This window comes from Hemibagrus wyckioides, linkage group LG25 (genome assembly GCF_019097595.1).
Source record: "Hemibagrus wyckioides isolate EC202008001 linkage group LG25, SWU_Hwy_1.0, whole genome shotgun sequence".
NCBI classification, from domain to species: domain Eukaryota; kingdom Metazoa; phylum Chordata; class Actinopteri; order Siluriformes; family Bagridae; genus Hemibagrus; species Hemibagrus wyckioides.
The window spans coordinates 16,728,392-16,743,789 of NC_080734.1; the positions used below are offsets into that span (position 1 = coordinate 16,728,392).

General features: G+C 38.5%; 2 protein-coding genes across 2 annotated transcripts in view; one reads left to right on the forward strand and one right to left on the reverse strand.

Moving 5' to 3' along the window:
* itpa (inosine triphosphatase (nucleoside triphosphate pyrophosphatase)) overlaps positions 1-2,934 on the forward strand; it is a 5,170-nt gene extending 2,236 nt beyond the window's left edge. The window contains exons 3-8 of the mRNA XM_058379681.1: positions 808-872; positions 960-1,033; positions 1,123-1,154; positions 1,232-1,344; positions 1,718-1,794; positions 2,644-2,934. Coding sequence (XP_058235664.1) covers positions 808-872; positions 960-1,033; positions 1,123-1,154; positions 1,232-1,344; positions 1,718-1,794; positions 2,644-2,776 — 494 coding nt within the window. The 3' untranslated portion in view covers positions 2,777-2,934. The remainder of the gene's footprint in view (positions 1-807; positions 873-959; positions 1,034-1,122; positions 1,155-1,231; positions 1,345-1,717; positions 1,795-2,643) is intronic.
* The window catches only part of mettl13 (methyltransferase 13, eEF1A lysine and N-terminal methyltransferase), a 19,271-nt gene extending 8,904 nt beyond the window's left edge, over positions 1-10,367 (reverse strand). The window contains exon 1 of the mRNA XM_058379680.1: positions 9,995-10,367. Coding sequence (XP_058235663.1) covers positions 9,995-10,069 — 75 coding nt within the window. The 5' untranslated portion in view covers positions 10,070-10,367. The remainder of the gene's footprint in view (positions 1-9,994) is intronic.
* Positions 10,368-15,398: the final 5,031 nt, after the last annotated feature.

Below are 15,398 nucleotides of genomic sequence, written 5' to 3' on the forward strand. Positions count from 1 at the left end.
CATGAGACGTCGTTGTCAAGCTGTAATTGATGGTCAAGGGCACATGACAAATTATTGAGACATTGACATTTTTTGTTGTGGTATACCCACCACTGTTGTTGGCTTTTGTTTCAATAAATTGTTTGAGATGAGGAAATCACCATTGCATGCTTCTACTTAAATGCCCTACTTTCATGATATAATATCACTGTAGCGTGAACTTTTTACATTTTCCATAAATTTCACCCAAAAGCCAAATATCCTTAACTTTTTTTGAGTGGTGTATATATATATATATATATATATCACACCATCGGTGCTTATTCAGCATCCCAGTCCACAGTCCCTTTTGCTGTTATAATAAGCTCCACTTTTCTGTGAAGGCTTTCCACTAGATGTTGGAGTTTGGGGATCAGTGATCATTCAGCTACAAGAGCATTAGTGAGATCAGACACTGATGGTGTAAGAGTAAGGAGGTCTGGGGTTCAGTCTGTGTTTCCAGTTCATCCCAGAGGTGTTCAGTGGGGTCAGAGTCCGAGTCATGGCTCTGTGCAGTTCTTCCACTCCAACCTTAATACACTGTCTTCATGCCTGGAGATTGCTTTGTGTACAGGGCCATCGTCATTCTCGATCAGATTTGAGCCTCTTAGTTCCAGTGAAAGGAAAATGTAAACTACTGTATACATTTGTATAATACTGCAGAATAAAATACATTCAATACAGTAATGTGCTTTTAACAGTTTGGGGAAGAACCACATATAGCTGTGATGGTCAGGTGTCCACACTATACTGTATAGTGTATGTTCTGATGTATGGCTTGATTTGCAGTGCCTGAATACCAAGGAGAACCTGATGAGATCTCTGTACAGAAGTGCAAAGAGGCAGCAAGACAGGTTTGTTAACTATGCTGTATTTCTTTCTTCTTTCCACTTTGGAAAACTTGTGAAGTTCCTTTGACATTTTGTTCTTTTCTTCTTAAGGTAGACGGACCAGTGATTGTAGAGGACACGTGTCTGTGTTTCAAGGCATTAGGAGGTCTCCCAGGGCCGTACATGTAAGCAGAGTTTCACTTGTACGTCAGCAGACTTCTTGAAATCAGACCCACCTTTTAATAATCAACACTTTTACTGGTGTTTCCTTTAGAAAATGGTTTCTGGATAAACTAAAGCCAGAGGGTAAGACCCAGTTGTTTTTTTGTATAGAAATTCTGTGTTTTTAAGACTGTACACTGATTTGTTTTCTCTATGGTCAGGTCTGTACAAGCTTTTAGCAGGGTTTGAGGATAAATCCGCCTGGGCTCTTTGCACATTTGCGTTTTCTCCTGGCAAAGAAGAACCTGTTCAGCTCTTCCGAGGAATCACTGAAGTTAGTACATATTCTACTATACATACTGTTCCTGTACATCATATAAAACATGGCAAATTTCACACACACAAGCAACACTTAGTACTACATTGAGTACAACCTATATATTGTGTTTCTTTTTCCCCTGAAACAAGTTTTAAGGATAAAGAATATCTACACAGTTTATGTATATTCTTAGACAAGTGGTTCCTGAGAATGTAATAGTTATTGCTTTTCAACAAAATTTCTCTCAGAACCTTTTCTAAAAGAGGAAACCTTCCTGTGTCATGTTCCTGAGAAAACCAAACTCTTTTTGGGTCTAGTTTCTATGTAAGAATGAGTATGATGTTTAACAATGAATCAGACTAATTAAACATGTTCTCCTGTTATCTAGGGCAAGATTGTGGAGCCCAGAGGCCCCCGAGATTTTGGATGGGATCCTTGTTTCCAGCCTGATGGCTATGATAAAACGTGAGTGGATCATGTAGTAATTTGTGGGCTTCACCAGAAGATGGCGATGTTACAGAACTCTCCTTTAACTTTTATTTTAAGGGAAGAAAAGTTTCGTATCTGATTTCGTGTCTTGAAACAGCAACAATTACATAAAAAGAAACAACTTATGAATCTTGATGATAAAATGCAGTTCCCATTTGTTTTTACGTGAAGGGAGGTCTGTGAATTATAGAGATGATATAAAGTGTATGTTTATCAATTACTGGGGTGGTTTAAGTGGTTAAGGCTCAGGGTTGTTCATCGGAAGGTCAGGGTTCTGCCAAGCTCCACTGCTGCGTTCTGACCCTAATTTCCTCAGCTGGAATATGCGAAGGAAAGACTTCCACTCTGCTGTAATGTATGTGTGGCGATAATAATAAAGGATAGGGGGAAATCAAGTTGGCACAGCAGTACAAGTCAGAGAAGTAAACAGCAAAATTAGTGTAATTAATAGAAAAAAATGAAAACAAACCAAGATATCCTTGGTATTTATATAATATAATATATAATACATATATATATATATATATATATATGCAGTATCAATAAAGCCTTGTTTCAACATGAATATTATACTCGACTATATGAAACTTCCTCTCTATGGCTCACTGAAGATCCGTGGAGATCCAGACCAAATTAAAACTGCGGTATTGACTGGTTTGTTGTTTTTATCGCATAACCTAAACATGGTCTGATGCTGTTACATGCTGCTTGTCATTAAGTCGTTATAGATTGTCATGATCTTTAATAATCAGTCCTGACACGAGGGACCTGTTGTTCTGTTTGTCTGTCTAATTAAAATCCTCTTCTCTCGCTTCATCCATACAGCTATGCAGAGCTTCCTAAAGAGGTGAAGAACAGCATCTCTCACCGGTACCGCGCCCTGGCAGCTATGTCGGAACACTTCTCCAAACTGAACGACGGAGACCCAGAGACCAAACGCACCAAACAATCCGACTAATCGCAAGCAGGTTCGACCAATCTGGAGTCAGTTCGTCTCATCAGTATCGGGCATTTGACCAAGGCGATGTGCTGCAACTATCAACGCGAGACTTGTGAAACGGTTTAAAACCGCAGTCTGTAAAATATCTTTTAAATAAATAAATAAAAACGTGGTGTTCCGTACTACTTTGGTATTTGCCTTTTTTTCATGTGCTTCTCCTTAACATGAAAGTCTGCAATTTCATTCTCAAAGCTATTAAATATATTAATATCAGAGGAATAATTTCATGCGTGCCAACCTTCCGAGCTCGGAAACAGATTTTCCAATCCCGTGCTGGGGTCTGGGGGTGGGAAAGTTTCAAAGGTTTTACTCTGAAATCCTAGTGACTTGGATGAAAATGATTCTTTCTCATTCTCAAGTTCAATTACCATTACATTCTTGTGTATTACGAATAACAAAATAAGTTGTTCAAATACAGCAGGCCCTTGGGTACTGTATGTTTCTGAAGTAACAGCTCTCAAGGTTCTTAAATATTATTTAATAACAGTATTTAAATCAACCCAGCAAGAGAATCAATAAGGAGAGAAATGAGTGGAATCAACTCTGCCTCCCCAAACACAGACCAGATTTGTTTATTAATTATGATTTAAACACCATTAACAAAACCAGGTCTTTGACCCAAGGCACACAAACCCTACAACAAATGAACCCATCCACTGTATGTAACAGATACACAGCTTTTAGAGGAGACTTTTTTTTAGAAGAACCAATCATAAAAAATCGAATCCGTTCAAGCTCAAAGGAGAAAATCGTCTCAGCTGGACGTCCATTCCATTAAAATCACCCTCCACAGTCACCTGCTTAACAAACATAAGAGACAGCTGTAGAAGATTCAGCAATGTGATCTTTAAAATGATGTCCTCCCTTAATTATTTAGCCTTCTGTTTTCGGTGATAATGCTATTAGATGGCTGTGGAGCAGGTTGTGATAAAGAAAATTAAAAAAAATAAAATAAAAAAGAATTTTAAGTGAGATAAATCTGAACACAAGCTTTAACATCAAACCTGAGACTATGTTTGTTAAGAAGCAGAAAAGGAAATTTTATTTAACCCTTGTGTTATATTTACTCTTTGGTATTGTTCGGGTCAAACTGACTTCGGACAACATTGGGGTTTTAAAAGCATTACAGAAATAAAAATACATTAAAGAACTTTACAGATATTTTCTTTATCTCAGTCCCAAACAATACAGATAACCTTTTTTCATTCTTTTTTGTGATAAAGTTATAAAAATATACTATAATAAAGACCTTGGTGGCTTAAATCTAGAAAGAAATTGAACAGTGTTTTGATTAATGTTTATTATTTTGAACTGAATTATGTAATACAGGTGATAAATGCACAAGAACCAAAATGTTATTACCGTCACTGGCTATGTGACTATGTAAATGACTTAATAAATGCAAAATACTATTAGTAAAAATATAAAACAGGGTTCATTTGAACCAAATATCACACAAGGGTTAAAAAAACCCAGCTTCTTACCAGAGGCATGTACATTTATACTGAAGTCTCGGTGATGTTCCTGGAGCAAACTTGACGGTTGATGCTGTAACAAACAAATCCTGTCTGATGTCCAAGGGGACACAGTCATTGCTAGCACAGTTACAATTAAGCAATATCACATGACACATTTCACTCCATTACATCACATAAACGTACAAAACAAATCTTGACCCTCAAATTGCACTGAATATCCCTATAGCTGTGATTTGGTGTGAAGGCTGAAGCATGCAGAATGAGTGCTGTACGTAATCATATAGTATAAACACTCTTGGAACACAGCTCAACCAAATCAGATGAGAGAACAGGAACTAATTGTTGTACAAGGTTGTTTAATAGGAGAAAAAATTCAGCAATCTCAAACAAAAGTTGACAATTGTGTGGTTTTGCAATTAGCTTCTTTTCTCATTATTTTCCAATGATGCTCAGTGTCGTATTAATGAGACAATCAACACAGAAATGGCAGAGACAGCATTTAAAGATCTATTAAATATCTATTTTTACACAATATTAGAATGAAAGATGACGTTTTAGAACCTTATATGATTATCCAGAGCATACACATGATGGGGTATGAGACTTGAGGACTAAAGCACTGCTGCAACAATCTGTTTAGGTACAGAGTAAGAGCAAATTCCTGCCAGTTCTGCTATCTACAGGAGGTCACATGGCATTGTGGGTAATGTAGGAAACTATGATGAATACTCAGAATTATTGTAATGGTTAAACTAACGAAAGTTCACCTGCTGCTTTAAAAGTATTAGAAAACTCGAGTTTGTTTCAACTCACAAATAGACCAGGGATTCATTTTTCATTTTTGAAAACTTTAGCTCAATGTCCAAAACCTGTCATGACAATTAGAGTTAAAGAGAAGAAGAAAATTCGCATTTTCTTTATTTTGTCCAAAGAATTTCTAAACATTAAATATCCAAACTCACAATTCATATATTAAGCAATTTGTTTTTTATTGTACCTTTAGTGGTATTTGTTTAATTTAATTTAATTTAATTTAATTTAATTTAATTTAATTTAATTTAATTTAATTTAATTTAATTTAATTTAATTTAATTTAATTTAATTTTAAATAAATGTAAAGCACACAAGCTAGCTATTCAGTCATAGAAATAAAGAAATTGAACATTTCTCTTTATTATATTCCTTAATAAAATAAATCTCACACAGTAATAGTGACTAGTTATGACTTTGGAAGTAAAAAAAAATGCAACTCACTGCTTCGTATTATTGTGTTAAACAACTGAACAGGAAGAAACGGGTTTAAACATGCTACGATGATTGATAACATATTTAACTTGAAGATATATTAATATATTACTGTGGCTTCCTCTCTGTCCCTTTGCAGAAATAAGCAGGAGCCTCCCCTGCTCAGAGGATCGGAAAGGTCCATTAATCTCCAGTGTGTAACTGAAGCAGCTGCTGTTTGCTCAGGCGACTCCAGCCATGCTTGTTATTGCACTCAGAGCATTCACTGCTTGTGTTGCTCATTATGGCCACCGCTTGGAAACTGTTTTATCACTTCAGTTTCTGACATGCATGCTTACTTTTTTCTTTTCCATTCTGTTCTGGAAACTAAGAGACTTACTGAAGACAGAAATCTGTGCCTACTTTAGAAAGCACTAACTCAAAAAACACTAGCTTAAGGGTTACGTAGTGAACGGAAGACTTAAATAAATGCTATAATCCCATCCTTAGAGCATTTTCAGTGGTAAATAAATATACTGGCCCTTTGAATAGGAAAACCTGCACCACTGGGCCAATCATGTTGCAGCATCGCAGTGTAGAATGCAAGAGCTTCAGTTAAGGTTCACATCAAAATTCAGAAAAACGAAAAAGTCTGACTTTAAGCATAGACTTAAATGGATGCTGGTGCCAGATGTTTTGGGACTGGTTTGAGTATTTTTCCTGAAATGGTGGGAAACGGAATGGTGGGAAAAACAAAAAACAGCCAGCAAGCTTCAGGTTTGTTGCCTTGTTAATGAGGAAGGTCAGAGGACTTACATTTCAAACTGATAGGAAGGATATAGTAATCACTTTTTACACCCATGGTGAGCAGAAAAGCATCTCAAAACACACAACACGCCACAGCTTGAGGTGGATGAGCTACAACAGCAGTAGACCACATCAGGGTCTTCTTGTCTCAGCAAACAATAGAATCTCAGTGCACCCAAACTATTAGAAAGACATCACCTGGTCTTTTGGTAAGCATGTTTTCTCTATAGTCTCAGATCCCTGTTCCTGTACAGTGCTGTGTTCTTAGATGCTTTTCTGCTCTCCACAGTGTTAAAGAGTGGGTCGCTGATATTTTGTGTGAAGATTAACCTTTATCTGCAGGCATATTTGTAATGCACTGCTGCCACATGATTGGATGATGTGTATGTACCTGATAAGTGTTCCTAATAAAGTGGTCAGTGAGCGTATAATAATATGATAGTGTTTCCCATAAACCTAAATGCAGAACTATGATGTACACAAGATGGTACACCAAAGGTCTCTGAGATGCTGAGCTTTTACTCTGATAGTTAAGAGACTCTAACAGCTCTGCAGATCCTGGCCTCATGTTACAGTGATTCATAGGTTTGCTCTGCTTGGCCACAGCTTCAGAAAGCTGCTGCTACAATATTTTATGTAGCCATAAAGGAGATTATACATCTGTGTGCACTAATGTCCTGTTTAAAGTTAATATTACTGGAGTTCTGAACAATTCTAAAGTACTACATGTTAAGCGTTAGAGTAATAAGGAATAAATTATGTGATTTTCACAAGAAATGTCTAAAAACTACATAGAAACATTACTTTAACTATTAAACTGAAAATTCTCCCTTGTCCTAGTTTTCTCCTTCCACTCAACCTAGCATTTGCGCTATACTACTGCATATCCATCCATTTTCTGTACCCGCTTTATTCCTAATTAGGGTCACGGGGATCTGCTGATGCCTATGCCAGCACACATAAGACAGGGGTACACCCTGGACAGGTCGCCAGTCCATCACAGGGCCACATATAGACAGACAACCACACTCACTCCTATGGGCAATTTAGAATTACCAATTAACTTAATGTACATATTTTTGGACTGTGGGAGGAAACCGGAGTAAACCCACGCAGGCACGGAGAGAACATGCAAACTCCACACAGAAAGGCCCCTGCCTGTTCGAACCCGGGATTCGAACCCAGGACCTTCTTGCTGTGAGGCAAAAGTAAGCCACCGTGCTGCTAAAAGATCAAAATCGAATGCTGTATATCTGTAACACTGTTTCAGAGTCTGAAGAAAAGCTAGCTGCAACTAAAATTGGGAAGGTATTGATGTATTATAACAGAATTCAGTTATTAGCTTGTGTTTAGTGTTTATGGACTTGCTGTACTTAACTGTAAGGAGCATTAGCATGTAGCGCTACAGCTAGTTAGAACTAGCTCAGAACTAGCTCACAAGTGTGATTCGGTCGCAATTTTTTAATCATGATTTGCATTATTCCCAGTGATTTATTTATCAGCCTTTATCATTTATTACCCTGCCCTGGTGACCTAGCATGAGGATGTGTAATTGGTAGACATAAATGTGTCTGCTAAAATCTGTAAACAATAAAAAATTAGGCTGTTAACTATACGGTACATTCCAGATATAAAAGTGCACTAATTATTTGTTATTTGATGAAGTGAATCAAGCCAAAGTTTACATTAGTTTTATGTTTTTCTACCTGCTCAGGAGTACTAGCAGGTTTCAAAGGCTTATTTCTTGGATTTATATTATTTTGAATACCAAATAAAAAACCTGACACGAATACCAAATGTCTCATAAACGCACATAGGAAGAATGAGTAAAATAAATAAATCCACCTTCGTATCCAGCTGTAAATGAGTCCCATTGTTATTTCAGACATCTGTGTATGGAACACAATGTGAAAATAACTTCCTCAGGTTTGCAATCTTGGCATGAAATCTACACAACTGGCACATTAACAACAATAATAATCATTAAACAAAGCACAAGGGCAAATGTCCAGCTAATGCATTCCTGGCATTTAAGAGCTCCTGTTGACTGTCCCTATCAGAGCCACATCAAAACGTAAGTTGCATTTCTGTCCCGTTTCCTGCTGGGCTTATGAGCGTGAGCTTCTGAAGGCTGCTCTTTCCCTCAAGATTCCTCAATTAAATACAACAACATTCCTCGCCCTGGAGGGAACGCACGATATGCTGCACGTCTGCAGGTTGGATGTCCAAAATAATCTTTCCAGACAGCCTTAAAGCATATAAGTGTATACACAACGTGATTTAGCCCTCGCCAGGGTGCTATTTACTGGCTACTGGCCAGTTTTTGTCTCGGTGTAAGAAGCACAATGCAGTCTGCTAAACAGATGATATTTAATCCACCAGTATAATTTGAATCTTTTTCTTATTGTTATTATTGTCATCGATTTCTTGTCTACTTTCGTATTTCATCATTTAAATAAACCGTGTAATAATCTACCAGTCAGAAATCTGTACTTTGGTTTTAAAAACTGATCAAGAAAAGCGTCTCAACTGAGGTCACAAATGAAATAGCTTTATTCTTACACAGCAATACACCCAAAAAAGACCCAGATCCAGCTTGAAACAAAAGATGTCAGCTACAGTGTATTAAGGGAGATTACAAGCCTGGCTGCTTCAGTCTGTTAATTGCCATGTTGACTAGAAACAAGGTTCCTGAAGCAGTTATGGCACTTTGATGCTCCATTAGCATAAATGCCCTCTCTATGGACATGCAACCATTTCCTGTGCTCAGGATCTATTATTCAGTGGCAATTTGCTTTAAAGACGTTCCTTTTCGGTTAGGCAATGTAGAATGTGAAGTGGTGCATCCTCTTAAACAGTTGGTCAACTGTCTGTCTGAGTACAATCAGCCCCCCCACCCCCCAAACACATACATAGCCATGTTATCTCCATAACACTACTGCTCCTGGTAACACTTCCTGCTCTTAATGCATGCAAACTCTACATCAATATAAATGGATAAAGTGATGAACAGTCCGATCCGTTGTTGTTCTGGTTCTTTATTTAACGTTTTCACACAGCCTTAAAGCTTCTCCGCTTATCTCTGTGTATGGAGCGTCTGTGAGGGTATATGACGCGCTGTACATAAGTAGTGTTGACCTATGTTCAGTACACAAATAATCAGAAAAAATAGTATCGAATGAGCTACGCTGAAGTGACCTCCACCTTGAATATCGACCGAAATAAAAAATAAGGTAAGAGTAACACTAGGTTTCAGTAGCTTGACTGGATCATTAGCTAGCTAGTTAGCTATACAACAGACAAGCCCTCATTATACTATCCTGAGTGTTACCTATAAGCTCTAGCAGCACTAATTTAGATTTATTCTATCTGACAAAACAGGTTATTGCTACCAGACTTTAAAGTATTATCTTAACTTTAAGAGCTTTCATACGGTAAAACATCAACAGATCTGGCTAGCTAGTCTAGCTCACTGAGCTAGCTAATGGCTTACATGTACACATTTCCACAGGCTGGATGCTGGGCTGTAAGATTTGAAGCAATTAAAACTGACAACCGCTGATAAATTGGGGCATGGATGCTAATCTGTCTGCACCATGTCAGACATTGCTGCACATGTAGACTTTGGGCAGGAAACTGTGATATTTTGATTAAATAGAATTCTTACATAATAGTTTACTGACTTCTGGGGGACAAATCCATGTATCCATCTATCCATCCATCCCTCCATCCATCCTTCCATCAATTTTCTGTGCCTTTTGTCCTACTCAGGGTCACAGGAACCTGGAGACCATCCCATGGGACTCAGGCCATAAGACAGGGACACCCTGGATAGGATCACAATCACACACGCTCACACACACACACACACACATACTTCAGACAATGTAGAGATGCAAATCAGCCTACAAAGCATGCCTTTGGACTGTGGGAGGAAGCTGGACCCCACTATGTGTGTATATGTTTAAACTTTGTAACAGAGAAGCAAGGATTTTATTTTTAAACTATTTCCACTTAAGAAAACATAAACCATGTACTCAAAACCTATAACGAGAGAACATTTAGTATGTTATTTTTTCTTTTTTCTCCTGAAAAGCATCCCTTTTTTCTTGTCATCCCTTCACTTTTCTATACACAAAAACACAGCAAAGTTACACATGGCTTGGCAACAACAGAACGTTTTGACATGACACGTGGATCCTGTATGACAATGAATAATCAGCATGTTTTACTTTCCGAGTAAAGCAGCGCCCATTCAGCTTTGTTTGTCCAGCTTGATTTCATAGTATGACTAATTTGTTCCATTGCAATCACGAAGGATTTTTCACTCAGCATTCCAAGTGAAGATGGAATGTCCTCGCCGACTGATTACATCAGGTTCAATGGACAGGTGACTCAACAGATGAAACTTTAATTAGAAAAACGGACAAGAGGAGATCCAATCTGGGATTTTTTAATATCTGATTAATAGGAAACATCTGTACCAAAAATACTGCTCTAGAGATTTGAATCCTCACTGGTATAAAGAAGTGCGGATTAATCTGCGAAGTACTGCTCTGGCAGTTTTTATTTGGCCAATACCTTTTACATACTTTGAAAATATGTATTTAAATCCATATTCAAAATTCAGCTTTATTGACCACGTATGGGCAGCACAGTGGTTTAGTGGCTAGCACTGTTGCCTCACAGCAAGAAGGTCCTGAGTCCGAATCCCGGGTTCAAGCATACAGGGGCCTGCGTGGGTTTACTCCGGGTACTCCAGTTTCCTCCCACAGTCCAAAAACATGTACATTAGGTTGATTAGTAATACTAAATTGCCTGTAGTGTGTGGTTTTCTGTCTATATGTGGCCCTGTGATAGACTGGCAACCTGTCCAGGGTGTACCCCTGCCTTTTGCCCAATGTGTGCTGGGATAGGCTGCAGCAGACCCCCGTGACCCTAATTAGGAATAAAGCGGATATAGAAAATGGATGGATGGCCAAGTATGCCTGAACATACAAGGGATTTGTTTCTGGTTTAAAGCACATTTAACATACAGGCACTTACACATCAGTGCTGGACTGAACAATATATACACTAATACGAACATGATTACACATAACAGACACATTATAGTGCAGTGACTGTACAGTTAGATGAAGAAAAGTGTTGCACATGAGGAAAATATTTATTGCAGATTTCTTCCAGATGCTTTTGGGATTGTGACAAATAGCTAAAATAATCTACCTGTATAATGTAAGCTAACTCTAGATACATTATGTATGCATACTACATACATAGAAATTGATATTTAAAACACCTACGCTGTGTTAGTATCCACTTTCACAACACACGTTAGATGTGTCTGCATAAAGATTTTCAGACTGCTAAATACCTTAAACTGTGAAAAATAAAATGGTGATTTGTATTGAGATGAGTTTCAATAGAAATGCAGTGCTTTAGGCCTGAATTAGAGTTGCTAGTCCATTCAGCTCATCTCATGCAATATGGTATTTTTCACTATTAGGCATGCACAGCATACATGCACCAAACAACATCAACATTAATAATAACATTACATTTACAACAATCAGCACAAACCCTCTCAAAGCTTTAGAATGGAAAAACATTGTACAGTGGTCCAAGTCTAAAGATGCACAATTCAAGACCGGCCCGATTTCGATCAATATCATTGAATAACATTTACTGTTATACTGACGTGTGTAGAATTCTCAGAACTGCTGGAAGAAACTGACTGGACGTGTGGCTTGCATGGGATTGTGTGAGTTTGCACATTGTACAGCAAACAGACACTAGAACTCTGATGCCTGTACCTGGAAATCAAAAATGAGCAATAACTGAGTAATTATTTTAAAAATGGCTATGAATGAAAGGCTTGGAGTTGATTAAAATGTGAGTTTCCATAAAATGTTCCCATATGGGAAACCAAAGGATCTCTCTCTTGCTCTCTCTCTCTCGCACACACACACACACACACACAGCCCCAAAATATGCCAAGCCAACCATGCGTAAGAGACATTAACTATCTCCAATTCCGTACTTATGTGTTTGCATGGACATAAAAACAAACACACACACACACAAAATCTCACACACAAATAGGTGTGTACACAAAAATACCGAGTAACCTTTACCACACACAAAGGTTACAACAAATAATATACTATGCAATTTACACTAAGTTACTATAGATTCATATTTTAAACACATCCTCCTCCAACATCTTTTAAGGAGGTTGGTGGTAGAAGTGAACAGGTGAACAGTGAACAGTCACCCTGCTTTGTCCAAGTTGGTTTTTGAGGACACAGAACCTCATCATTCCACATGGCTGAGCACTTCACCTTCTCAGGAGAGACACTTAGTCACATCTGCTTAAGCAATCATCATGTAGTATATGAAAAATATTCCAGGCTCGCTCAGGAAGCTACACCCCCAAAGAGCTGCTGTGTCACTTTCTGGGTTGTTTTTGCTGTCTTTTTTTAGTTTTCTTTGAAATAATTTAGGCACACATTACTGATTGATTGATTTACCAGATAGGTGAAAACAAATGAAATCGTCACTTAAGCCTGTCTTTGCTTGGAGGAAAGAGAGGTGTTACTACACTGATCAGGCATAACATTATGACTACCTGCCTAATATTGTGTTTGTCCCCCTTTTGCTGCCAAAACAGCTGACCCGTCCTGCACTGTGTATTCTGACATCTTTCTATCAGAACCAGCATTAACTTCTTCAGCAATTTGAGCAACAGTATCTCGTCTGTTGGATCGGATCAAATGGGTCAGCCTTCGCTCCCCATGTGCATCAATGAGCCTTGGCCGCCCATGACCCTATAGATACTGACCACTGCAGACCGGGAACACCCCACAAGAGCTGCAGTTTTGGAGATGCTCTGATCCAGTGGTCTAGACATCAAAATTTGGCCCTTCGTCAAACTCGCTCAAATCCTTACGCTTGTCCATTTTTCCTGCTTCTAACACATCAACTTTGAGGACAAAATGTTCACTTGCTGCCTAATATATCCCACCCACTAACAGGTGCCATGATGAGGAAATCATCATTGTATTTCTTTACACAGTGTTTAGGATGGATTTCAGACATTTTGTTATTATATTAAAATCTTTTTCTAGCATTTCTCTCAAATAATAAAAAAGACAACTAATCAGTAGTACTTTATAGTAATTGGTAGCACAAGGAACTGGTATGAATGGGCTAGTTTTGAAAAAACACTTTTCATGCAGCCTTTCAGTGACATTTGATTAAATGTGCATTAGATTTGATCTTAACTTGGGCTGATATATTTTTTTGACATGTACTTTATCATGCTTTTTTGATTTGGATGAGAAATTAAACATAAAGGGAGGGATGGTGGTGGCTCATCAGGTAGTGATGCTGTGTTACAGCTCCAGAGTTCTGATGTGATCCTAATCTCAGGTTTATGAGTGTCCATATGGGATTCCTCCAGGTTTTCCAGTTTTTCTAACAAACATGCAAGTAGTCAGATTAGCTATGCCAGAGGTGGGTTCAGATCAGGAACCCAATAGAACTTGGCCACTGAATCACTTTCACCCTGTTCTTCTTTAGAAATCCAACAGTGGCCTTAGATGTGTGTTTAGGATCATTGTCATGTTGGAAAAGTGCACGACGACCAAGGGCACGGAGTGAGTGCAGCATCTTCTCTTTCAGTATAGAGCAGTACATCTGTGCATTCATGATATCATCAATGAAATGCAGCTCCCCGACACCAGCAGCACTCATGCAGCCCCACATAAGGACACTGCCACCACCATGCTTCACTGTAGGCACCATGCATTTTTCTTTGTATTCCTTCACGACGCCAGTTTTGAGGCCATCAGTTCCGAAAACATTTCTCTTGGTCTCATCACTCCAGAGTATAGAGCCCCAGTAGTCTTCATTTTTGTCAGCATGGGTCCTGACAAATCCTAGATGGGCTTTTTTTGTGCGTGGGCTTTAGGAGAGGCTTCCTTCATGGATGACATCCACGCATGGCATTCCTCTGCAGTGTATGCGGTATCGTGTCACGAGAAACAGTCACCCCAGTTTGGCTTTCTACTTCTTTAGCTAACTGCAGAGAACTTGCATGCTGATTTACTTCAACACTTCTCAGCAGAAGACGCTCCTGTCAAGGCGTTAACTTCCGTGGACAGCCTGGACGTCTGTGTGAGACGGTTGCAGTTCCATCTTTTTAAAATTTTTGTACCACTTTTGTGTACTCATTTTTGCATCGCCCTAATTGGAGTAAAACTGAAAATTTTGTTCTCTAAGTTATATTATTAACCTTACTTTCATGTTATAAGTTAAACAGATGTTATATAAAACTTAGTCTTGTCAACATTTTGGAGTTTTTGTGTTCATTGAAATGCTTAAAATGTTACTTCTCAAAGGGGGTGTACTCATTTACGCTGAGCACTGTATGTGGCCGGAGGTTTGTGGACATCTGACCATTACACCCATACAGTATGTGTTCACTGAACATCCCATTCAAGATTTAGCACCGTTTTACTATTATAATAAGCTTCACTCTTCACAGAAGGCTTTCTACTAGATGTCGGATTGTGTCTCTGGGGATTTGTAATGATTCAGCTAAGAAAGCTTTAATGAGATCAGACACTGATGTTAGGTGAAGAGGTCTGAGGTGCAGTCAGTGTTCCAAGAGAGTTGAGCTCAAGGCTCCAGCCACTCAAGTACTTCCACTCCAACCTTGTCAAACCATGTCTTTATGGAGCTCGCTACAGTTTGGGGAAGAACCACATATGGGTGTGGTGTCAAGTGTCTGCAGACATTTGGCCATATAGTGTATATTTACTGTGTGGTAAGTAAAAGGCACACAGTGGTGTCATTCTTCAGGTGATTTGAGTCAATGAACTAAAGAAAGACAGACAGTGGGGATGAATAAGGATGAAGTTTAAATCGGATTAAAACTCTAACGTCACTAGATGCATTGTTGTCAACTCAGTAAACAAAATCTCAGTATATTGTTAAAGCACCTCATCAATGCATTCTCCTGCTGCCTGGTGTGGGAGGACGTCCCGAAGATTCATGGATTTTATCTA